The following is a 25241-nucleotide window of genomic DNA, read 5'->3' on the forward strand; positions in this document are numbered from 1 at the left end:
TATTTTTTTAAGGAAGAACTCTCTTCTACCTCACTGTTTGAGAATCAGTTAAAATACACCAGATGGTGCTCAACATCACAAATAAAGGCAAATCCAAGCTACCAGGAGATGCCACTTCACACCCACTGGAATGGCTCTCATAAACAGACAGAAAGTAAGAACGGCAAGGATGTAGAGAAAGTTGAGCCCTTATACGTTATTGGTAAGACAGTAAAGTGGCAAAGACTCTGTAAAAGGAGTTTGGCAAGTGTAAGACATTGCAGTTTCACTCCTAGGAATACCCTAAAGAACTCAAAACAGATATTTAAACAAATGCCTGGCATTTGTTTAAAAAAACACAAGGCCAGCAACACTATTCACAACAGGTGAAATGTTCAAACCACCAAAACGTCCATAACTGATGAGTGGGGAAAATGTACCAAATGCTTTTATTTCATATTGTGTTTCTTTTTTAAAAAACTGAATTGCAGTTGATATACAGTATTATATAAATTAAAGGTGTATGATACAGTAACTGACACTTTTTAAAGGTTATATACTCCATGTACAGTTTTAAAATGCTGGCTATATTCCCTGTATGCACAATATATCCTTACAGCTCACTGTACACATAATAGCTCATACCTCTTAATCCCCTACCCTTGCTGCCCCTGCTCCGTAACCATTTATTTGTTCTCTATTACCAGTCAGTCTGTTTCTTTTCCTTTTTTCGGTTATATCATACTATGCATTTCTTGAAATGCTCAATAACTTTTCTTCTTTAGCCTACTGTTGTGATGTCAGAGGGCTGGGAACATTCTTCACAGTCTTGCAACAAACTTCCTTTGTTTGAGGGGTACTGAAAGTGAAAGTGAAAGTCGCTCAGCCATGTCTGACTCTTTGCAACCCCATGGACTACACAGTCCATGGTATTCTCCAGGCCAGAATATTGGAGTGGGTAGCCTTTCCCTTCTCCAGGGTATTCTTTTCTAATAAGTGAATTCTACTTGTTTTTATAATTTTAATACTCTGTTCATCAATGAAATTAGAGCATTGTCATTTTGACAGTACTGGTATCATTTAGATCATATTTGCCTCCAAACACATTTAAGGTAGTTTATCTTCTTTTCCTATGCTCTAACCATGGTAAACAGCTACCATTTGGAAGTTTAAAACATCTTACATATAAATCTACAGAGAAATTTATTAAAAGTATAAAGTATTTTTTAATTTTAAATTTTTTAAAGTTTTTTTTTGTTAACAAATAAGCTAATCCATGTTTTCAAATGAATCATCCTTTGTCAATTAGTTTAAGAGGTTGCTGTTGAAGTTTTTTCCTTTTTTAAAATAAAAACACCTAGTAAGATTTAGGGATGTCTCTGGTACTTTTAGCCCATGCCATCTTCCTTTGAAGTTGTAACTTACTAAGTTCTGATTTACTTCTATTTTCAGCTGTTTGCATTAAAATGTCATGCCCTCATTAAGTCACTAGCTACACACACATACCTACACATATGGCCCTGATTTTGCACACGCCTCCCACAGGCTTTACTAATCTTTTGCTCTATGACACAGCAATCAAAAGTATAGAGGGTGCTTACATTAAGAAATAGCTAGTCACTAAAAATCAAGACCATGATCTTAACTGTTCTTCTCTAACCTCACAGAGATTAAATGGTGTTTCATTATCTCCTCTGCCCCTTCCCAATTCTCCTCATTCCAACAATGACCCTAAGCCTCAGAGCACCACTTCTCAAAAAAACTGATTAGAGTGCAGCTAGCACCTAATACTAGGACATGCTTCTCAAAATGCACATGCTCAGAACACCCTTGGACCAAGAATTAGAATCTGTGCTTTGGATAATGGTTGATTACAAAAAAATCTCCTGATTCACCAAGTCTAACCAGAACACTACCCACATATATACTATCAGGGTTAAGGTAACCCTACAATTTATCATACTAACTGGGGTATTTCTGAAAGTGAAAGGAAATGCCATTAACAATGACACTAAGACAAAAGATAAAAACCAGGATGTATGGTCAAAATAGGTTCCTGTGTTATGCCGCACCTTTGAAAACTTGGCTAGTCTCAATACTACTTTCAACTTAGGAGTTCACTAACATTATCCTAAAATGTAGTACAAGAGTATTACACTAAGAGTTGAAAATATAAAGAAACATAAGATACACACCCAGTCCTGGTGCCCGGTTCAGCTGGGAAGAAAGGGGATGTGACAAGACGCGCGAAGTACCAGGGAATAAATCAAGTCTCTCAAAAGACAGATGTGCACCAAAAGCTTTTCAAGATGTAGGATTTAAAATGGGTCTCAAAGGAGCACTATTAATTGGTGGATGAAAATCACTCGAGATCTTGAGAGAAGGTAAACAAAGATGCAGAGCCTAGAAGCCCATGTTATGGCCAGGGGATGGAAAGCAGACCACTTCTGCTAGAGCACAGCTTTTATACATTAACAGAAGATAAAGATAAGTTAGGAACCAAAGGAAGAACATTTTGATGGACACCCACTAAAATTCCTGAGGGAATTCCATAATCAAAAAGCAGCCGTGGGACTTCCCTGATTGTCCAGTGGTTAAAAACCTGCCTGCCAATGCAGGGGACAGGGGTTCGATCCCTGGTCTGCGAAGATTTCACATGCAGCAGGGCAACTAAGTCTGTGGGCTACAACTACTGAGCTGGAGCTCTGGAGCCAGCCAGTCGCAACTACTGAAGTCTGCACGCCCTAGAGCCTGGGCTGCAACAAGAGAAGTTACCACAGTGAGAAGCCTGCACACCGCGCCTGGAGAGCAGCCCCCATTCACCGCAACTAGAGAAAGCCAAGAGTGCCCAGGGGAGATGAGAAGGGAAAAAGACACAAGGGTGAAAAAAGAATACGCACTACACCAACACAGTCACACCATACATTTTTAAAAGGAAATACTAAATGGAAAGAAGAGTCATTAGGAGAAAGAAGAAACACCTCAGGAATGTCAGCAAGAAGTTGAACGTAAAGAAATTTAAGAAGGCACTTAAAAAATAAATTAAAAATAAGTCACACGAAAACATTAACAGCTAGATTATCAAATAGCCTTAGAAAATAACTAGAAGAGAAAAAGACAGATTACAAAAAGATGAAAAAAATACAAAAAAAAGACAGAAAAGTGGGAGATATGGCTCAGTAAACTAAACATAAATGGGCAGACAGATAGTGGATAAGAAAAGATGACAGAATTCAATGGGCTTAAAAAAAAAAAAAACACCTCTCAGAAACAGCATGAGGTTAATAATTAGAGACACAAGATAAATGAAAAGGCCCAGTTTGAGGCAATGGGCTAGCAGAAAAATCCAATTTTTATTTTCAGATTTTCCTGTAAATAAAACTAAACTCACTAATAATAAAAAGATCAAAAGAAAATGTAAAGAAACGTATTTGCCAGAGAGTGTGTATATGCACATGTTAAGATCATACAAAAAGCTTAAATTCAGTATAAGATTTCAGAGTTTAGGGGAAGTATAAAAAAGTAAAACGCTACAGGAAAAAAATAATTTCTGTATAAAAGACAATTTCATATGTAGTAAAATCATACATATTTGGTCATAATAGATTTTACATAAGTCTATTACAAATTATACATTACTGGAAGCAATGCTACACAAAAATATTTTTATTAAAATATTATGATTGGATATCATTACAGTGCGGAATCTAGACCAGTAATCTGCAGCTGGAAGTGTTAATCCTTTCCTGCTGCTGTTGTTCAGTCTCTAAGTTGTCTCCGACTCTTTGTGACCCCATGAACTGCAGCATGACAGGCTTACCTGTCCTTCACCATCTCCCAGAGTTTGCTCAAATTCATGTCCACTGAGTTGGTGATGCCAACCAACCATCTCATCCTCTGTTGCCCCCTTCTCCTCCTGCCCACAATCCTTCCCAGCATCAGGGTCTTTTCCAGTGAGATGACTTCTTCCCATCAGGTATCGGATACTTCCCAAAGTATCGGAGCATCAGTCCTTCCAATGAATATTCAGGGGTGATTTCCTTTAGGACTGACTGGTTTGATCTTCTTACAGTCCAAGGGACTCTCAAGAGTCTTCTCCAGCAGCATATTCCAAAAGCATGAATTATTTGGCTATCAGCCTCCTTTATGGTCCAACTCTCACATCTTTACACGACTACTGGAAAAACCATAGCTTTGACTACACAGACCTTTGTCAGCCGAGTGATGTCTCTGCTTTTTAGTACGCTGCCTAGGTGTGTCATAGCTTTCCTTACAAAGAGCAGACGTCTTTTAACTTCATGGTCGCGGTCACCCCCTGGACATTTGGACAAGGGAGCAAGAGCTGCGTCCTGGTGGCCACAGTAACTGGGAGAGGCCCTGCCAGCATGAAGCCCAAAGATGCTCAGTGTCTTCTAAAGCAAAGCACGTGCTGCTGTGCACCAAGTCGCTCCAGTCGTGTCTGACTCTCTCCAACCCCACGGACTGCAGCCTACCAAGATCCTCTGTCTACAGAAGTTTCCAAGCAAGAATACTTGAGTGGGTTGCCATTTCCTTCTCCGGGGATCTTCCTGACCCAGGGATCTTCCGCGCATCTCTTACATCTCCTGCATTAGCAGGCGTGTTCTTTACCACTAGTGCCACTTGGGAAGTCCAAGGCAAAGCACAATGCAGTCCAAAATGCTGAAGGGGACACTGATAAGAAACACTGTAGATGGACAGAGAACACTGCTTTTCTTGTATATTTAGATAAAATAAAGTTCATTTTTAAATTTAATTCTTGTGATTAATTTGATTCTGATAAAGGTCTCTGCATTCCACCTTAATCTATTTTAATCGAGAATTTAAAAACAGACATATAGTTCTAATATAGGAATTTCAGTTACTAAGACATTGATTATCCCTTCACAAATTAAGATATGGCCAGGAGAATATCTTATGTTTAAAGTGACAGCGTCAAGAAGTATTCAGTTTTCAAAATAATACCTAGGGCAATGGATGAGTTGAATAACATGCCTTTGCATTGTTACCACCAAATATGTCCATGCAACTTCTACGCATGCAAAGTTTCCTAACAGCGGCCATATACTAAAGGACTGCAACTGAATGAAAGAGAACAAATACACATTCACGAATCAGAAAAGGATAGGTAACCAACTCACTATTTTGAAAAGGAGGAAAAAAATAAATCTGATAAACAAGAGGAAAAATTAAGCACTTATTCTGCCTTCACTATAGAACTTACCAGACTGGTAACCAAATAGAAGATGTGGGCAAGTTTCTCTTTAGACAAGTATTCCAGTGGCTACCAGCATCACAAAAACACAACCAGATTTTCAGGTGTTTCCTGATGAAATAGTTCACTATCACCTATGAAGCGGTTTTGTCAAAAGAAAAAAAAGCGGGGGGATGGTAATCAATCCTGAATATCCAATACCTAACTCCCAAATTTACAGGAAACGCTGAACAAAAAGATACTAAACTTTGCCGTCAGAGTGCAACAAGCAAAATCCAGACTTAAAAACTCAGCCCTGTTTCATTTAAATAATCTGCAAAAATGAAAAGGGGAAACACAAAAACAAAAACAGAAAGAAATTAAAGATTGGATGATATATAAAACACATCAACCAATTACAACGTGTCTATCTGGATACTGATTCAAATTACCTTTGAAGAAGGAAGGTAGACAATCCTTAAGACATTTGTAAATTTGAACATGACTGATTTAAGAATTTTGATGATATTTTTAGATGTGTTAGTGGCACTGGGTTAAATTAAAAGTCTTTATCCTTTGGAAATGCACCTGTAGCATCTGTTCTTTAAAAATGCAGATTAAATCGAGATTTGCTTAAACATGATATAGGAGGGTGAAATGATTGGGGTTATAGATGACATAAGATTGGCCAAGAGTTGTTAACAATTGAAACTAGGTGAAGGCTACATGGCTATTTATCACACTAACCTGTTTACTTCTGTAGATGTTCCAAGTTCTCCATAATAAAAGTTAATTAAAAAAAATTAAGAAACCTCAGCAGGAGGGAAAAGTGATCATTTGCAACATGTTTATTTAGGGCTTATAAAAGAAAATGAATACTTAGCATAGTCCTCTAATGGATATGGAGATATAAAGCATCTGGGAGGACATAACAGAAAGGTCTTTAAAAATTTTAAACAGACACTGGTGTAAATAAAATAAAGAAAAACTAAAGGTGCACTAGTTAAAACTGTCATTGAATTCCACGTGGTCACATGCATCTCAAGTTGTGTTCAAACCATTCAATTGCCGCATTTTTCCCTCTTTGTGATTGAAGGTAAATTTACTTCAAGTATATATATTACAAATCCAACAAATATCACTAATCTCCTTAGAAACAAGTGTGAAACAAAAAGAAAAACATAAAGCCAAGGCCTTAAGATGCCCTCTAAATTTTGTTGTTACTACTGTATTTTTTATTTTTATTTTTTTTTGTTACTACTGTTTAAATTGAGAAGACTACAGAAAGCAGCAGGAAGCCATAAAAAACATGTAGCCACAATCTTCTGAGATGGATTCTCTTGGGGACCCTAAATAAATGGATTCTTGACCTACTAAAATTTAATGTAAAAAAATGATCCATTTGTAAAGGACCCATAAGATTGTAAATGGCAAACAAACTACAAATAACCACCCTTAGAAAGGGAATGAATGGTGTTTATAAAAAGCAAGTCCCGTGGATGTAAAGGGAGAATCATCATGATGATTTATAAGTAAAGGAAAATAAAATAAAAAGGTAACAAAATTCATGTTTCCCTAGGCCCTTCACTCAAACCAAAACATGTGGAGCTATACTCCCAAAAGCAATTTCAGACTAGAGATGTCTTTATTTTTCCCCAGACAAGCTAGAAGTTAAACAGAATGACAAAGTATATTTACTCTGGGACAGTGCAGCAGGAAAGAAACTTCAGACTGGCAGAACTGGTCCAAATCCCTCCAAAATAGGCAGAGAAAAAAAAAGAGGTAGATTTAAAGTCATTCCTTTGCTCAAAGAAAAGCCTTACACAAGGAACTACAAGTCAGAGAACAAAGATATGCCTTCTCTGTTATGATCATATTCATTCCCTGACCTTCTTCCTTACAAGGAAAGAGAGAAGAAAGCTGAGCTGGCAACTTGGGGAATGCTCCCTAAAAAAGAAAATGATTCTGTCTGAATGATTTAAAAAAAAAAAAAAAAAAAAAAAAAAAACACTAATGCAAGCCTAGCATCCCCAAGGCAAAGAAGAAAACTCTTCTTTCTCCAATTCACCAACTGAACCTCACTTCCCAGGTTCTAAAACCATGGAGTACGCTGGATCCTTCAAGAGACTATAAGCAAACAGAGGGGATACACTCACACTAAGAATGCACCTACAGACCATGAAACAACTCTGAATGCTTTTACCGGATTTCTCAAGCAGCAGTGTACAGAAGCAAAAAGTGCTTACATTTACGTCAAAACTAAGCCTAGATTTTTGCCCTGGAGCTGTTAAGTATATATATGTACTACATGTGTGACAACTCTCAGATTACCTTTTGAAACCTTAACAAGAATGATACTTCATAGGATTGCTTTGGGAATTAAATAAAATAGCATATTAATAGGCACTATAGTATGGAAATCCAGTAGAGTTGTCAGGCTGGGTGCTCAATTATTTCCTCTTTCTTTTTCTGAAGTGAGAATGAAAGTTGCCTATTCATGAACCACATACAGTTTGTACAAAATATAGGCAGAGAAATTTCTCTCTAAATATCCATATGCTCCCCAACATTTTCCAACCACCTTGAGGTCACGTGATTAAATCCGTATCTTACTTTCAGACCAAAGCACTTACAGCCAGCACATGACCCTCCAGTTATCCTGCCTGGACATGTTGAAAATGGCAGAGCTACAAATTGTAAGCTGCATAGATCCCAGCCAACACATGGAAGAGCTACCCAGGAGTCCAACATATGTTGAAGTTAATGCAACACACAACAGCTTAGCAAAATTTAATATCTTCTTTTATAGCCTGCTGCTGCTGCTGCTAAGTCACTTCGGTCGTGTCCAACTCTGTGCAACCCCAGAGATGGAAGCTCACCAGGCTCCCCGGTCCCTGGGATTCTCCAGGCAAGAACACTGGAGTGGGTTGCCATTTCCTTCTCCAATGCATGAAAGTGAAAAGTGAAAGTGAAGTCGCTCAGTCCTGTCCGACTCTTAGTGACCCCATGGACTGCAGCCTACCAGGCTCCTCCGTCCATGGGATTTTCCAGGCAAGAGTACTGGAGTGGGGTTCCACTGCCTTCATATGCATACATAACAATGGTAAGTATTATGCTTAGGTATCATGGGCTTCCCAAGTGGTTAAGTGGTAAAGAATCTGCCTGCAATGCAGGAGCCCCAGGAAGCATAGGTTTGATCCCTGGGTGGGGAAAATCCCCTGGAGAAGGAAATAGTAGCCCACTCCAGTATTCCTGCCTGGGAAATCCCATGGACAGAAGAGCCTGGCAGACTACAGTCCATGGAGTCTCAAAAGAGTAGGACACAACTGAAGCAACTTAGTATGCATGCATGCTTAGGTATTAAAGGATATCTTCCTTTCTGTGTAATTTGGTATGTCCAGAATGAACAGAATAGTTAAGAGAGAATACTGATAGCAAAGTAGAAAAATAATCCAACATACACAGAATAACTTAGAAACCGATACTTTTAGTTTCACCTCAAAAGGAGAAAAAAACTCTAAAATCAAGAATCTAAACTCTCTTCTAGTTAATCATACAGGTTAGACAATTAAAAAAAAAGAAAAAAAGCAATGATCCAAAAATAAAAGCTGAGAAACTAAAAACAGCTACGAGGAAACAGGTAAAGGAAAGGAAAGCAGAACAAGACTTTAAACACCTTGCACCGTGGGGCAGCAGCTGGCGCCGCGTGTCACGGTCACAGCAAGTACAGGGCCACGACTGCCACCCTAATCCCGGAACAGCCCCAACGCTCTAAAAATCAAAGACTGCAAAATAATTTGGCAGCAACACCAAGCAGGAGCTAACCTGAAACTATCTGTAGTGCCGACTTATCCCACTTAGTGAGAACATTCATACAGTCTGGGTGTAGAAATATGAATGTTTGATTATGGAGTGCTGCCCCAGATCCCACTGGCAGTGTTATATAAACCACATCACATTCCCTTTCTAAAATCTGAATTTTCACATTCTGAAACATTACTGGCCCCACAGGTTAGAAATAAAGGACTGAGGACTTGTAACAATAATAGGATAATCTCTGTATTGTCTTAATGATAAAAATCAAAATCAGATGAAGAGCACGGCTTTCTAAACTGTTTGCAGTTTAATGTACGGTATCAAACTGAATTTTGATGATTTCCCAATGGTTATTTACACTCAATGATACTTCAGTATTTCTAGTAGCACACAGATATAACCAGCCTAAACCTAAATCATGAAGAGGGTATAATGAACGAGTAGGAGACTAGTTAATTAATTAAAAATATTGCTATAAGTGTTTCTGGCCTCAGTAGAACATAATTTAAAAGGCATTCAATGTAGCCGTAAACTACAGCGCAAGAGTAGTGGAAGATGGGGATACCAGCTCTGAGGAAAGTATAGGAGAAATGTATATGCACTATGCATCACTACTGAGATAGGAAAATAATAATAAATGAACTATGTAAAACTTAAAGAGGCAAGGTATTGGAATTAACATCTACAGCAGGATTTCTCAACCACTACTGACATTTTAGGCCAGATAAAATCTTTGTTGGAGGGGGGTGACTGAGGTATTACAGGGTATTTAAGAGCATCCCTGACCTCTATTCACTAAATTATTAATAGCAGCTCCTCTTCCCCCAGTTGTGAAAAGTCTCTAGGCATTGCCAATTGTTCCATAGGACAACTGGAGTGGGGTGTGAGAATAAGAAGGCAAAAATCGCCCCCCGTTGAGAACTGGGGAAAGAGAAATATTAAAGGTTTAAAGATGTTTCTTCTTCTTGATTCTAAAATGCCAAATAAGCTACCCTGTTAAAGCCATATAGAAAGGAGAAAAAAAAATCTTTCTAGTTCTCTAGATCTACAGGTGGTTTTATTCTGTTTTTAATCTTTATTTTATAAGAAAGTCGAGAATGGCAGATCAAGATCCACTGGAGCACCCCTGTACCCTAAGGAGCAATGACTTGTTGATCTTCTTATAACTAAACATATCCATCTGTTGTTACAGCTACTCATTCAAGGAGGGAGTAAGATACCAGCTGGTTATCTATAGAAAGGAACAAAACAATTTGAGTCTTGCATGTAGCTGCAAAGTAACCACGTAACTTTTTAAATGCACAGTTTTCACCCACCTTCTGATTACATTATCTGCACTGAACTTAACAGATCCCTAATAAAAATGTGACCTGTTGAGGGCGAAGAATATTATTTTCAATTACACCATTCCTTTGGAAAAACTTTTCAGTCATAAAGTACTGAATCTTTCTGCTACACTGGCATGCATGAGGGAAATAACTAGCTTTACTGCAAACCAATTTCTTTTTAATAATACAAATGGTAGCCAAATACCTCTGAACAATCATATTAAAAATATGGGGATTTCCCCAGTGGTTCAGTGGTTAAGACTCTGCCTTCCAATGCAGAGTGTGCAAGTTCAATCTTTGGTTGAGAAACTAAGATCTCACATGCTTTAGTGTGAAGCCAAAAATTAAAACACACACAATTATGAAAAAGTAAAGAATATATGGGATATTTCATAGATCTCCAATCCAAAGTCATTATTTTGTCTAGAATTTCTATTCCTGTCAATTTGACAGACCAGTTGGAAAACACCTTCAGTCAGAGTAGTTCTATACTTATCTATTTTACAAACTGAGCATCCAACAGAGATTTAATTTTTATAAAAAGGCTATTACAGGATTTTTTTCAAGAGTTGAAAACAAAAGGGCTAGATGATTAATGAAACAATTTTGTTTTATGAAATAGAGTACCTTCACATAGCACATTTTGGCTAACATAAACAATAACAATCAAATGCAAACATAAAAAAGAAAAAGCAAACTATCCATATGTGTGGGAGGATTTAAAACCAAGTATTATATAAGCAACCAATCTATGTAGATTCACATGTCACTTTCATCATGATCTGCCTTCATATGTCAACTAGAGAAAGCTTCCAAAATCTCTTCTTAGATCCCAGAGAAGGAAAGAATGTTATGTTCAGATAACCAGCAAATTATATCAATTCAGAATCAATTTTACAAAATTATTGATATAATCTCATTCTCAGTAAAACTATGAATTCCTATAATGGAATACTAGAAGAGAAAACATATCACAACTATTTAAAAGTAGTTTATTATAATCCACTGGACAGAACATTCTCTGCTGCATTAGGGTTCATTAACCATTAGCATATTTCTTTAAAGAGGATACACAATTTGTTCAACCTTGCCCAGTGTTCTTAGGTTTATTTTCTTTTTTACTCAAGTTCCAAGGAACTGCTTTTAACTAGCTCCTGACATTCCCAATAGGTGCAGAGCTGATTAAGATAAAATTATTCCAATAGTTGGATGCTGATGCACTGGAGAAAATGCCAGCAAAAGTGAAGACATACTGCTAAGCTAGCTCTTTAACCACGCCTCAACCACTTTATCGACCCAATTCACATTAAGGAATTTCTAAACATATAAATTCATCTAATCTTCACAACAAATTTATAAAGGGGGTATAATTTTAACCTCTTATTATAGAGATAAGAAACAGAAAGACAGAAACATTCCATAACTTATGTAAGGTAACACAGCTATTAAGTGCCAGAGCAGGGACTTGTACTCAGTCCAGTTCAAGCACCAGTGCTTTTCAAACCTTAAAATACACACAATCCATCTGGAAATCTAGTTGAAATTCAGATCCTGATTCAGTACTTTTGCAGGGTGGGTACGCAAGATTCGACATTTCTAAAAGAGTCTACAGTTCTAAAATCTCACCTGTGATGCAGATGCTACTGGTCTGAAGACCACCCCTGAGCAGCAAAGTTCTATCTTCCCTAGAAATAGCGCAAGGCAGTAGTAATCCGCAAAAGGAGGCAGAGCTCATCCACAGACAGTTGGCTTATGAGTAAATCAGGGCTTCCCAACTACTGGTTTAGAACTTAATTGCTTTTGTTCATTTTTTAGAAAGAAGGAAATGAGCAAAATTTGCAAGCATCGTAGCACCCACTTTCAGGTTCCGTATGTTAATACAATAACTTGGTACTGTAACGCCTCCCTCTCAGTAAGGCCTTTCTAACATCCAAAAACTATTTACAATGTCCCTGAATGTCTACTTTAATATGGGTTCAATCTGAACATATTAAAGCATATTTTTAGAGCATAGTTTTGTACTGTCTCAGATAGGAAAAGAATTAAAGAGACTGAGTTAAAAATCTAGCACCTTTCTAAACTTCCATCACCTGTCAAGTCCTGAATGGACATCCTCTGGGGAACAGATGGAACATAAATGTCTTATAGCACATCACTCAATTCTACTTAATAACTTTCTCTAAAAACAGATAAGGAAAGGCACATAATACAATCTCCCTTCATTCTCACTGGTGCATCAACTCTTCACACTCTAATCTAGAATAAAGAATATAAATTGAAGCCACTAAGTGTTATATCTGTAAATGCTTTGGCCTAAAGCATACCAATATCTAAAAACGGAAATGCCATCAAATCACTGGAAATAACATTTTATCACACATTTATACTACCAGGAAAAGAAATATCAATACTACCCAAATACATTTCAGACAGGTTTAAAGCCACATACTTAATTCAGTAATTAAGTCTATCCTATGATCACCCTGGCTGTATACATATTTGACACAGCTATATAAATACCTAAAAAATATTTTATTAATTAAACACAGGAAAAGATTTAAGAAAAAATCTTAAGTCTGAGTAATTTTGATTTTGTTGAGTTTTCCTGTATTTCATTCAAGTTTTTTTCTCAATGTACACAGACATACTTTACATTCTTCTCTGAAAAATTAAAATGTATCACATACTTTGACAAGCTTGTAAAAATCATATTCAAAACCACAATGGAATTCTGATTAACTACACGTGAAAGTCAAAATAATTAGGCTTCATAGATTTCAGACAATATGAATTCACATATTTTCTAGAATTTATTAATAGAGTCCCACTATTAATTATAACATAAATTAACAAATTTAAACTGTACAATCACCATAAAGCTAAAATTCTCACCTGTGAATTATAAGAACACCACGAATACGTATTTGACACAAAGGTAAAAATACAAATTTTAAATTAGCTGTCAAAAATCCTAAAAATGTCTCCGCTAAACCTTACTATTCCAAACTCCTGCTCAAGAACAAGACCTAGATGCTCTTCCATTCAAAAGAATCTGAAGACTTACAGAAAAACACATAAAAATATGTGAATATTTCACTTGTCCAGCATATGAAAGAAGACTGTCCCCAAACTACTAAAAACAAAAACAACTTCTCCTGTCTCCTACTAAGACTGATATTTTTTCTTTTTCTTTTTCCTCTATTAATCACTCACACAGTCACAAAAGAACTCATACATTAAAAGCAGCAGAGAACTGAAAGGTGTCATTTGCAGTAGTTAACAGTGATCGCAGGTTGTGAGGAGGGAAAGCACAGATTATATATGTGTGCCAAGTTACTTGCTCAACGAGCAAGCCCAAAGGATCACCATTTCACCAGTCTAATCACTAAATGCGCAGCATTATTTCATGGACTGAAAGGAAATATGGTATATAAAGAGAAAAATAAAAGCAAATTAAACTAAACTTTCTATCTGTAAGACAGACTACACTTCCTCTACAGTAATCGTCAGTGACCTTGAGGAAACATATCTGGGTTAAATGGGCAGAGCACATTTCTTCAGCAACCGTAACACTACTGCTCGCAAGACATCCAGCATGTGTCTACTGGGCTTAGCAAATTCACATACAAACACTATTTAATAGTTTGTGCCATTTGCAGAAAATCAACCAAAACCTTTAAAAAATGTTTGACCTTATATGCAATTTTAAAACAATAAAGACTTTTGAACCCATAGATTTTTACATCTTCTATAATGAGAAATACCAGAATACACTGTCCATGTTAAGTAATTCTTCCAGAGAGCAAATTTAACCTGACCTCCCTAAATGGCTACAGATTTGACACACCATTTAGAAGCCTGAAAGGAAATACTGATTTATTTATTCTCTAAAGCAGTGCTGTTCAACAGAAATACAACATGTGCCACATACGTAATTTTAAATTGTCTAGTAACTGTATTAAAACAGGAAAAAAGAAATTAATTTTAAAACATTTTACATACCAAAATAACCAAAACCCAACATATCAAAATATTAGTATTTCAACATGTAATAAATATTTTTTGAAAATCAGTAAAATATTGTGCATTCTTTTCTTCATATTGTTTCCAAAATCTGACGTGTATTTTACACTTACAGAACATCTCATTTTGGACTACAACCGAAGTGGTCAATAGCCACAAGTGGTTAGTGGCTGCATTACTGGAGAGCGCAGCTAGCTCCTAAATACTACTTTGATATTTGACATACTACTATCTGTTTAAAATTAGCTCACATTCATGTTTCCATTTTGAACTGAAATGTCTGATTACAAATATTAATATAAGCAAATAAACATCAGATCACCTTATTAGAGGACCCAGTTAACATACACAATAAGAAGCGGTTGGATTATATCCTATTATATCTCAAGTAGATTTCAGAAATAGGTCTGATCACCACAGTGAACACAACTTGTAGAAAAATATAGGTAAGACAAGAAAACACTTTCATATCAAACCGTAACACTGCTTTATTTCTAGTAGCCATTCTGGTTTCTGAGTACCTATCTGCAAATTATCTACAAGACAGTTTTTCTAAGTTTGATGAATTTTGGAAGTCATACAGTCACAGATGAAAAACTGAGCGCTAAGAGGAATTTAAATAATATTTCAGGGAAACAATTCAAACCAATTACTTTTAATGCACCTTATACCAACCAACAATCTTAAATCATTCTACATGAGTTTCACTGAAATGACTTCTTCCCACAAATTCCAACTCATTCACTATCTTTTATACACATATTTCTAGGACCAAAAATACTAAGGATTTTCCCAAGTAATTAAACCATCTGATTAAAATGTAAATAATTCCAACAATGCATTTTCTAGAAAACAGCAGCTAAAACCATTAGCTTAGCACATAAACTCTGTCCTAAAGGCAAGTTACTGAATAAATCAAACAGAAACAACTATACTCCTGTTTACTGCATTTACATTTTTGTAACACCACATTCAGCAATTTCTAAATTTGGAAGGTCAGTTCAGATTGCACACAAGCAGTAACTTTAAAGCTTGGCAAAATTTTAGAAGTTTCTGCAATATACTTCTGAATAAACACACTACAGAACTATTACAAGAGAGTAAAAATCAGCACCGTTCATACTAATCCCAGCAAGAAGCAAAAATCAATATATTCATAAGTTCAAAATGTATGATACACTCTAAAAAGGTTTTTTTTTTTCCTCCCAAATTTATTTGATTCACCCAAGACAATTTTTTTTCAATCCACTTGCAAAGCTGAAAAGAAGCAAGTGTAGCCTCTTCTGCAGCACAAATATCCAACAACGATACATGAATCTCTGGATATTTTTCCACAATTTGAAATTAAAACAACACAATTTGTTTCTTACCTGCAGTTAGGAGGAGGATCAAGGGTTATTTCAGCTAGCTCCTTCTGAATTCTGTTAGTGAAATGAGAACAGACAAAAAGGATTTGAGAGTCTACAGAATAACCGGGGAATCACACTGCCCTCTACCACCATGCAGTTAAATGCAAGGCTGGCTGCGCCCTCAGTAATGCTAACATGGCTGCTCCCTCTTTGTTCTCAGAGGCATAACCCAAATCCCTTAACAGAAACTTCGCAGCTTTTTTTCTCACTTGCTACTGTAAGTAATTAAGACATTCACACCTGATTTGAGAACTAGCCCTCCACTTGTACTCAGAAAAGGAGGTAAAATGTATTTTAAAGCACTTTTTACCAGAGAAATTCTCTTTTCAAGCTTATATGCAAATGAGACAAGAAGGGAGGAGGGAAAGCACTAGAATATTTGACAATGACTCCAAGACACTTTACCAAGGTAAAAATTAACAAGCTACTGCAAGTGCACATTAATAATTTTGACAATATTTTACCTGTCAGAAAAAAGTTTGAAATTTACAAATATTTTTACCAGTGAAAAACTTTCAAAGAATTCTGATATCTGTATTGAAGTAAATCTGTTTCTCCCCTGACCTTAAGTGCAGCACTCAAATTTAATAAATTTGGGAGAAAAGATAGACAGCCTTGAGGTAAGAGGAAAAAGAGCAGTTCTTATTTTATTCAAATTTATAATGCTTTCAAAACTTAAGATATGTTTAATATGTTCATCAACAAGATTGTAAGAAACTAAGGAGGATTTTAAATTATCTCATGGACTGCTGTTATTTCATAAAATATTCTAGTTATTAACACTTGATTATTGATACAATAGAGGTGAAAATCCACAGACTATCACTAACACAACACCAACATTCGATCAGCTTTTATATTTTCTTTTTCTTTTGGTTGAGATCAACAAAAATCAATAAAATGTCGATATCGACTAATGCTATAGGCACACCTGATGTGTAATTACTAAAATTCACAGGTGTTCCACTTACTACTACCATTGATTTGAGTCCCATTGACAGCATCTTTTTTTCACTATCACAGAAATATAAATCAACAGAAAACAAATGATCTTTCACTTATACCCAACAAAATATGCTTCTCCTGCTGTTGAGTATTAACATGTCAAGCATATCCACAAATTTTAGAATGAAGAGGCATAATGGCAAACTTCTCAATCACCAAGTGCCACCTAACACGTAAAGGGCTACTTTTCAGTTTTACCTACTCTCACAAGGACACAGAGGTATGACCAAAGCTTAATTAGAAAAAGTAAAACCTTAGATGAATGACTTTAAGTCATGCTTCTAAAAACTGAAAACAGACCTGAAGTACAATTTTAAAATCTGCCTTCAAACACAGCCAAGGCCCTGAGTTTAAAAATCTTCTAGCAAACATGACCATTTCTGATCATTAAGTTTCATGAAGAGAGGCAGATCTCTCCAAGTGTCACCTTCAATGAAGATGAATATAACTCATAAAAAGACAACATCCTCAAATGTACCAGCTAATCTGGGATCACCAAATTTTCCTTGCCAACTCCTTAATCTGTCAGATGTTACTCCAATCTCTACTCAAGGACACTCTCTCTGAAGTTACCAAAGCACAGAACAAGTTGGCTTAAAAGTCTAATTCTAGGGAGGTGGCTTATATACCGCCTAAAAAGAATGACAACTCATTCAAGTCCAAACAACACCGATAGCAAAGGAAATATTTTGAACTACTGCTACTGATGTTAAATCAACAAAAGCGTCCATGTGGAAGACAAACGGACAACGTGCTTAGTCCTTTTTTTGGAGGTTACCTTTTAGCACTAGTGGATAATTTAGCAGTGGTTTTGCTAGAGAGTTTGGTGTTTTTCTTCTGCTGGGTGGCAGAAGGTTTCCTTTCTTCTTGTTCTTCAGGCTCTGGAGCGGCTGGGTCTCGCTGGTCTGCATCTGAACTCCCACTGCTGGTGCTGGGACTCTCATCATCGGATCTCTGCCGATCACTGGACATCTTGGTGAAGTTATTTCTTGGAAAACTTTTTAAAGAAAAAAACGGGGAAAGAAAGGAAATGTAAATCTAAGAAATAAACCGATAGCATTTTCTTCTCTTCATCTTCACCTAAAATCGTGTTTTAATGAAAACGCTTCAAAAGTGTTCACACTTATCTCATCCTACAGCAAGGTTACAGGCGAGGTGATGTGTCTCACAACGGCAGCGTTCAGGGATTTGCCGAACTCAAGTTAGAAAACCCACTCACATTTTTTTTCCATCCCTTGGACAATCTATCAATTGTCTACTTTCTCAGAAGGCATGAAACAGATTTGCCAGGGAACTTAGGGAACGAGCATTAATAACATATGACACACTGTAAATAACAGATCTCGCTGAAAAATGTTAAAAAGTCACTAATAACGTCTAAATATTTACACACTGACATTGGTCAAAGCTACCAAATTCCTTTTCCGAGAGGAAAACATACCCTGTTAATCGCCCATATGCTTATTTAAGGTGGTGATTCCTCCTCTGTGCACGTAAGCCTTTAAATACAACACTTAGGAATTTAAAAAATCAACTAACAAGCTGTTCTGGCCACGGCCAGCAGCGAAGATTCATCCGGCCAAGACCAAGCTGCCACCCTGGGAAAAGCAGAATTCAAACTGCACCTTCTGCAAAGCTCCCCATGCCATCAAGGTTCCTCGCTCAATTTTTACATCACGGACCGACATTTTGTCCAAAATAACCCCCCCCCCAAAAAAAAATTTTTTTTTTTTTTTTTTTTTCAGAGGAAAAACAAACAAACAAAGCCTCAAGAAGTGCAACAAATTTCCGCGCCCGCCGAGGCGAGCCGCGGCCGGCGGCGGCCACGCAGCTCGGCGGCCCTTTGTGGGGAGGGCCGCGCGGGGGCCGCGGGCAGCGCTCGCCGCGCCGGGCGCCAAGTGATGCGAGCAGCCCGGCCGGCCCCGCGGCTGCTCGCGGACACCGGCGGCGCGGGCGCCCGGCGCGAACAAAGCTGCCCGCCCCCGCCCCCTCCCCCACCGCCGCCGCCCCGGCCGCCCCCCACGCGGCCCCCCGGCCCCGCCGCCTTACCTCGGCCGCCCGCCCGGCCCGCTCGCGCGCCGCTACGGTGTGGGGGAGGGAGAGAGAAAAAAACCCTTCCTTAAGGAAATGGAGGCAGCTGGGGGGGGGGAAAGGGGGGGGAGGGAAAAAAAGAAGCCGAGGAGGCTCTGGCCGGGGAGTGTGGAACATTGAAAGTCGGAGGGGGTTGTGCAGTGCCGGGCTCCGGCCGGAGGGTGGCGCCGCCCAGCGCCTTCGGAAAAAAGGGGGGGTGGGAGCCCGGCTGGGCGAGGGCGCGAGCTCCCGGCGAGGCTGAGGGGACGCGGGAGACCCCCGCGCGCTGTGGCCTCCCGCCGCCGCCGCCCGGCTCGGCTCCTCCCGGCCGCGCAGTCAGCAAGTTCCGAGGCGAGCGCGGGGGGAGGGGCGGGCGCGGCGACGGCGCGCGCTCTCGCTTGCTGCTTGCCTGGCGGAGGGGCGCGCGCCGCCGGCGGCCGGCGGGCGCGAGCTGTTCCCGCGCGCTCCCGCGCGGTCTCTCCGCGCCTCCCTTCACCCGGGGGGCGCACGCGTCCGCCCGCGCGCGGCCCGGACAAAGAGCGCGGCGGGGACCTGGCGGACTGGCCCCTGCCGCCCTTGGCCGCGGAGCCCTTGCCGGAGAAGGCGGGGACGCGGGCGCCGTCTCGCGGGGCCGCTGTGTCGCGGGGTGGCTTCCGGCCTGAGCCCGCCTCCGGAGCGAGGCTGCCCATTGGACTACCCGCCCCCACAGGCTGGAGCTGGGGTCATGCCCGGGCTGGCCCACTCCCCTCTTCCAGCGCACGGGCCAGCGTAGTCCACTGGGTCCCCATGCCTGGGCAAGGGCCTGGGTCGCGTGGCGGTAGTCCCCCACTGCTCTGGAACATTGGAGACTAATGGGTGTCGTTGACTAGGCCAGGTACGGAGGCAGAGGAAAGCTGCCACCTGCCCCTCCTGAGAGCTCACGGGGCAAGATGAGGTCTTGGACACTGAGGGAAGAAAAAAGGATTTCGAGACCAGGTGGCCAGCCTCTGTTTCTCTTTGGCCCTCGGCCTTCCAAAGAGAAAGGTCCTATGGATGCTTTCAAAACTTAAAAATTCAAAACGATCAAAGTGAAGAGGAACGTAAGGAGGGTTCATACCTGATGCTTTGCTAGATGCTCTTCTGATGTGCATACTAGATACCAGTTCTGGAGAGCGAAATCCCTAAGTGGTACTGGGTCAGAATGTCCACACAGAAAAGCTGCAGATGGGGGATAGTGAAGGTTAGTTTTGTTCTGCCATTCTCAGTCTCCAGGTGGACTCTGCAGCTTTTGCCCCGGGGAACAAAGTGGCCAGAAGTACAGAAACTTCCGGTTTGCAGCCCAGACCTTCTCCAGCTCCTGAGAACTTGCTCCAGTGATGGAGCCCCAAAGGAATTTGTGGATTCCTCTCCCACAAGTGTCAGGGGCAGGGGTGCTGGGAGAATGTGGAGTTCACAGAGAATGGCCGAGTCATAACAGATTAAATAGAATTAAAGGAAAAAAGAGAAAAAGGCTGAGTGAGCCAATATGCTTATTTTTCCTCCAAATAGAAAAGTTTTGGTAAAGGATTGCTTACAATTCTAATGAGTAAGTTACATTTCTGTGTTTTTTCCTAAGACACATTCAGTGAACATTTTGGAGGTCTATGCCCCAGGTGCTGGATGCAAAATTCACTCATTCAACTACTGCGTGACTAAAGCCACATCTCTCTACTCTGTGTTAGAAGCAACGGATCCAGAAGGGGAACAGGTAATTAAAGAGCACCAGGTTGGTTAGAAGGAAGGACACTAGTCAGAACGAATATGAAGTCTCAGATGTTGAAGACAGAGCATAGTGTGTGTGTTGACAAGCAGTTTGATTGGGCTGGATTAAAGTGTACTTGTGGAAAGAGCTTGTTAGTGAAAATACCGGCAGAAGGTTCTCCCAACTTCTACACTGTGCTAGCAAAAGCCAACCAATTTGGAGTTTGGATTTTTCTCTGTTTGGAATGTGAAGTTGTGAAAGGAAAGCTATATGTTTAAAAAAAAAAAAAAAAAAGGATTGTTTTAGGAAATCTAATATCACAGAAGTAGACTGAAGGCCCAAAGGCCATGGACTGATGGGGTTTGGGTGGAGCTGGGAGATAAAAGATATTTAGTTATGTTTTGGTAGCATTTTCCATGATAGAAGAAACAATAGTGAACTAAAAAGCAAGGCAACTAGATTCTAATCTCATTTTACTAGATTCATGTGACCTCAGGCAAGTTACATTTTCCAATTAAATCTTTCTCCTCTCATGGCTCAAAAATTTCATGATTCTTCATTGTGTTTGAAGTCATGGAGTTCCACACAATATTCACACAACAGAATACTTAGGAACTACCTAATGCTAAGAAATTGGAGTGAAATAGAGGTGCTGCCCTTACTGAGCTCATTGTATAGTGGGACAGCCAGAAATGTAGACTACAGAATGAGAAGTGCTACATTAAAGGAGTGAACAGAATGAGTGATGTATTAATAATTATTAATTAAAAATTAGTCATGGAATAAATTATTAATTAAACTTGAGGTTATGTATGGGTCAAAAAAAGTAACAACGAACTGGGCCTGAAAGGATCATTAAGTAATAATATAACCAGTGCTCTGGGCAAATTATCTAGGACATAATAAGTGTTCAATAAATAGTACTCAGGAAATGGCAACCCACTCCAGTATTCTTGCTTGGAGAATCCCACGGACAGAGGAGCCTGACGGGCTACAGTCCATAGGGTCGCAAAGAGTTGGGCAGGACTGAAGCAACTGAGCATGCATGCATGCACAAAATTGTTGAAGTCACCAGAAAGAAAATGAATGGTTCTGTCGAGGTTAGGGACATTAGGGGCATGCCCCTACAATAGTAGGTAAGCAGCTGCTTTTACCCTTGAAAATAGGAACCATGTCTTATATGCATTCATGTCGGCATACAGAGTTTGCCTAATGCAAATTATTCTATAAAGTATGCAATAAACATTTTCCCGTATGACCCCTCAAAATAGTACGACAAAGTAGACTTCAGCTACTGCAAGAAGATGGTTCCCTCTTGGTTTCCTCTTTTTCTGTTCTTGGTATGGGATCCTGCCAGCTTCTAGCTCACAGCTCTGAGAAAGTCAGAAGTAAGAGGAAAGATACAAAATTCAATATTGCCATGAAGACCTCTTCTTCCCTTCCTCTCACAAATGCCGTGACCTAAAGTAACTGGTCATTACAAGGAGAGACAAGGCAGGTTCCAGAATCCTTTAGACTTCCCTGATTTGGGAATTGCTTTTTCCCATGCTTTTCAATAGGTCTCAGTGTTATACATGTACATAAGTATGTGTGTGTATAACCAAGAATTCTATAGGAATACACATTTGATTTGCTTAAGTTTCTGAAGTGAGTAATTATATAAACTATAGAGGGGCCACAGATCTTTTAAAATCACCCACCATGGCCAACAACATACCTTATACACAATGGATGTAGAATACTTGTTACTTTGCTTTGCTGCTTTCATTTATTTCCTTCCACACAACAACCTTTCTCAACATCCTTTCCTTTTACCCTTCTTTTTTTTAGGCTCTTTCAGATGTTATCCAGTTATGTGCATCCATTTGTCCTCTGGCTATAAAATTATCTTTCTCTATCCATTAAAAAAAACAAACAAACAGATTTTGGTTTATTAGGAAGTCATTTCTTGGCCCGGGCTTAGTTTAAGAAGCCAAGGTTGCCATTGTTACTCTCAGTGTCTCTGGACCTCCGGAGTCCAATGCGCCGATTGGCATCTAGTGTGCCCCCATTGTGTCGTGTGTACAAAACCTGCCGTGTGCCATAGGCTGGGCTGGAACCTGGAAATGGGAAGATGGCTTAAACCTCTATTTGACTTCAGGGCACGAAGCTCAGTGATCATTTTCTCCTTTTCTCCTTTGACATAAGTCTGAGGGAAAGTATATACCAAAAAGGGCTATGTCTTTATTCCATAAAGAGCTTGTCCACATGAAATGAAAGCATAAGCACCTTAATAAGGCAAAAGGCATGAACAGATAAATTTTTTTTTTCCTTTAGCCACACCGTGGGGCTTGTGGGATTCTAGTTTCCAGACCAGTGATCCAACCTGGGCCCTCTGCAATGGAAGCATAGAGTCCTGACAACTGGACCACTAGGGAATTTCCTGAACAGATAAATTTTAAAAAGAAATACATTTATTTAACCTTATTTAAAACACACACACACACACCACCACAACATTGTAAAGTAATTGTCCTCCAATAAAACACACATATACAACTCAATCTTGCTCAGTTCAGTTCAGTTGCTCAATCGTGTCTGACTCTGCGATCCCATGGACTCAACCTTGCTAGGCAGCAAAAAAAGGGAAAATTAAAATGAAATACCTACCAAAATAATGAAAACAATTTTCAGTGTTTACAATCATTGCTGGCAGATTCATAAAAAAAAAAAAATTCCCATTGTCTATTTTCAGTAGCATGAGAGTTGGTACTAGCTGTTTGAAAAACAACTTCAAAGTTTGTGTCGAGTCTTAAATATGTCCATGTCCTTTAACCAAATTACTCCATTTCAAGAAATGTATCTTAAAAGGTACTCTAACTACAGAAAAAATAATATTGAAAAATTGGGAGTTCTCTGGTTCTTCAGTTGGTAAAGAATCTGCCTGCAGTGCAGGAGACCTGGGTTCAATCCCTGGATCAGGAAGATCCCCTGGAGATGGGAATGCAACCCACTCCAGTATTCTTACCTGAAGAATTCCATGGACAGAGGAGTCTGGCAGGCTACAGTCCATGGGATTGCAGAGTCAGACACAACTGAGCAACTAACACACAACTATAGGAAAATGACTATAGAAACTGATTCACCCAATGAAATTTACAGTTATTACAGTAATTCATATGAAGATTATGCAAAACTACAAAAACAGATTATGATAACATCATTTATTATTATGATAATAAATGAAGGCAGGATTTGTTTATTTTGTGAAACCAGAGCTTGACTTAATGCCTAGGAAGAAAACTGGCAAAATAGTGCTCAGTAAATATCTGTGCAAAATATGGCACAAAAATGAATTTGTACCATATCTTTACAACTAGCAAGACCAAAATATATGAAAGGAATGTACTCTAAAAGGTTAACTATGCTTATATTTTAGAGCAACTATGAAAAATCTTTTTAACTCTTTTTTTATTAATTTTCTTCTTTTAAATAAACAGGTACTACTTTTATTACAAACCTGTATGCAGGTCAGGAAGCAATAGTTAGAACTGGACATGGAACAACAGACTGGTTCCAAATAGGAAAAGGAGCACATCAAGGCTATATATTGTCACCCTGCTTATTTAACTTATATGCAGAGTACATCATGAGAAATGCTGGGCTGGAGGAAGCACAAGCTGGAATCAATATTTCCAGGAGAAATGTCAATAACCTCAGATATGCAGATGACACCTCCCTTATGGCAGAAAACAAAGAAGAACTAAAGAGCCTCTTGATGACCGTGAGAGAGGAGAGTGAAAATGTTGGCCTAAAGCTCAACATTCAGAAAACAAAGATCATGGCATCCGGTCCCATCACTTCATGGGAAATAGATGGGGAAACAGTGGAAAAAGTGTCAGACTTCATTTTTGGGGGCCCCAAAATCACTACAGATGGTGACTGCGGCCATGAAATTAAAAGATGCTTACTCCTTGGAAGGAAAGTTATGACCAACCTAGACAACATATTAAAAAGCAGAGACATTACTTTGCCAACAAAGGTCTGTCTAGTGAAGGCTATGGTTTTTCCAATAGTCATGTATAGATGTGGGAGTTGGACTATGAAGAAAGCTGAGGGCCGAAGAATTGATGGTTTTGAACTGTGGTGTTGGAGAAGACTCTTGAGAGTCCCTTGGACTGCAAGGAGATCCAACCAGTCCCTCCTAAAGGAGATCAGTCCTGGGTGTTCATTGGAAGGACTGATGTTGAAGCTGAAACTCCAAAACTTTGGCCACCTGATGCAAAGAGCTGACTCATTTGAAAAGACCCTGATGCTGGGAGGGATTGGGGGCAGGAGGAGAAGGGGACAACAGAGAATGAGATGGCTGGATGGCATCACCGACTCAATGGACATGGGTTTGGGTGGACTCCAGGAGTTGGTAATGGACAGGGAGGCCTGGCGTGCTCTGGTTCATGGGGTCGCAAAGAGTCGGACACCACTGAGCAAGTGAACTGAACTTTTATAATGAGAAAAAATGATATGAATAAATACAGAGGGAAACATTTGGCGAAAATTGATACCCTTTTAACAGTTTTCTAATTTGTTATTTTTATAAATTAAAAAAATGAAAATTCAAGTGGACTTTCAGATTGTCAAAAGTTTTTAGGTTGATAGAAAAAATAGGAAAGACCATTTTTAAAACTGTTAAAAGGCTGTGA

At 39.2% G+C, this 25241-nt stretch overlaps 2 protein-coding genes across 4 annotated transcripts in view; one reads left to right on the top strand and one right to left on the bottom strand.

Moving 5' to 3' along the window:
• UBE2E3 (ubiquitin conjugating enzyme E2 E3) overlaps positions 1-19390 on the bottom strand; it is a 92072-nt gene extending 72682 nt beyond the window's left edge. Inside the window, exons 1-3 of one of the 3 annotated variants that reach the window (XM_055572038.1) lie at positions 19252-19390; positions 17551-17769; positions 15729-15779 (exon numbers count right to left, since the gene is read on the bottom strand). In XM_055572038.1, the coding sequence (XP_055428013.1) occupies positions 15729-15779; positions 17551-17744 (245 nt within the window). In that variant the 5' untranslated portion in view covers positions 17745-17769; positions 19252-19390. Of the gene's footprint in view, positions 1-15728; positions 15780-17550; positions 17770-18213; positions 18362-18821; positions 19146-19251 lie in introns of those variants that run through there. The other 2 variants (XM_055572036.1, XM_055572037.1) reach the window with 2 other exon arrangements.
• On the top strand, positions 17931-20830 carry LOC129647271 (translation initiation factor IF-2-like). Its single transcript, XM_055574432.1, has 4 exons — positions 17931-17973; positions 18518-18858; positions 19005-19716; positions 20437-20830. Exons 1-3 carry the CDS (start codon positions 17931-17933, stop codon positions 19692-19694), a joined length of 1074 nt encoding a protein of 357 aa, XP_055430407.1. The 3' UTR covers positions 19695-19716; positions 20437-20830.
• Positions 20831-25241: the final 4411 nt, after the last annotated feature.

This window comes from Bubalus kerabau, chromosome 3, assembly GCF_029407905.1.
Source record: "Bubalus kerabau isolate K-KA32 ecotype Philippines breed swamp buffalo chromosome 3, PCC_UOA_SB_1v2, whole genome shotgun sequence".
Classification (NCBI taxonomy): Eukaryota; Metazoa; Chordata; class Mammalia; order Artiodactyla; family Bovidae; genus Bubalus; species Bubalus kerabau.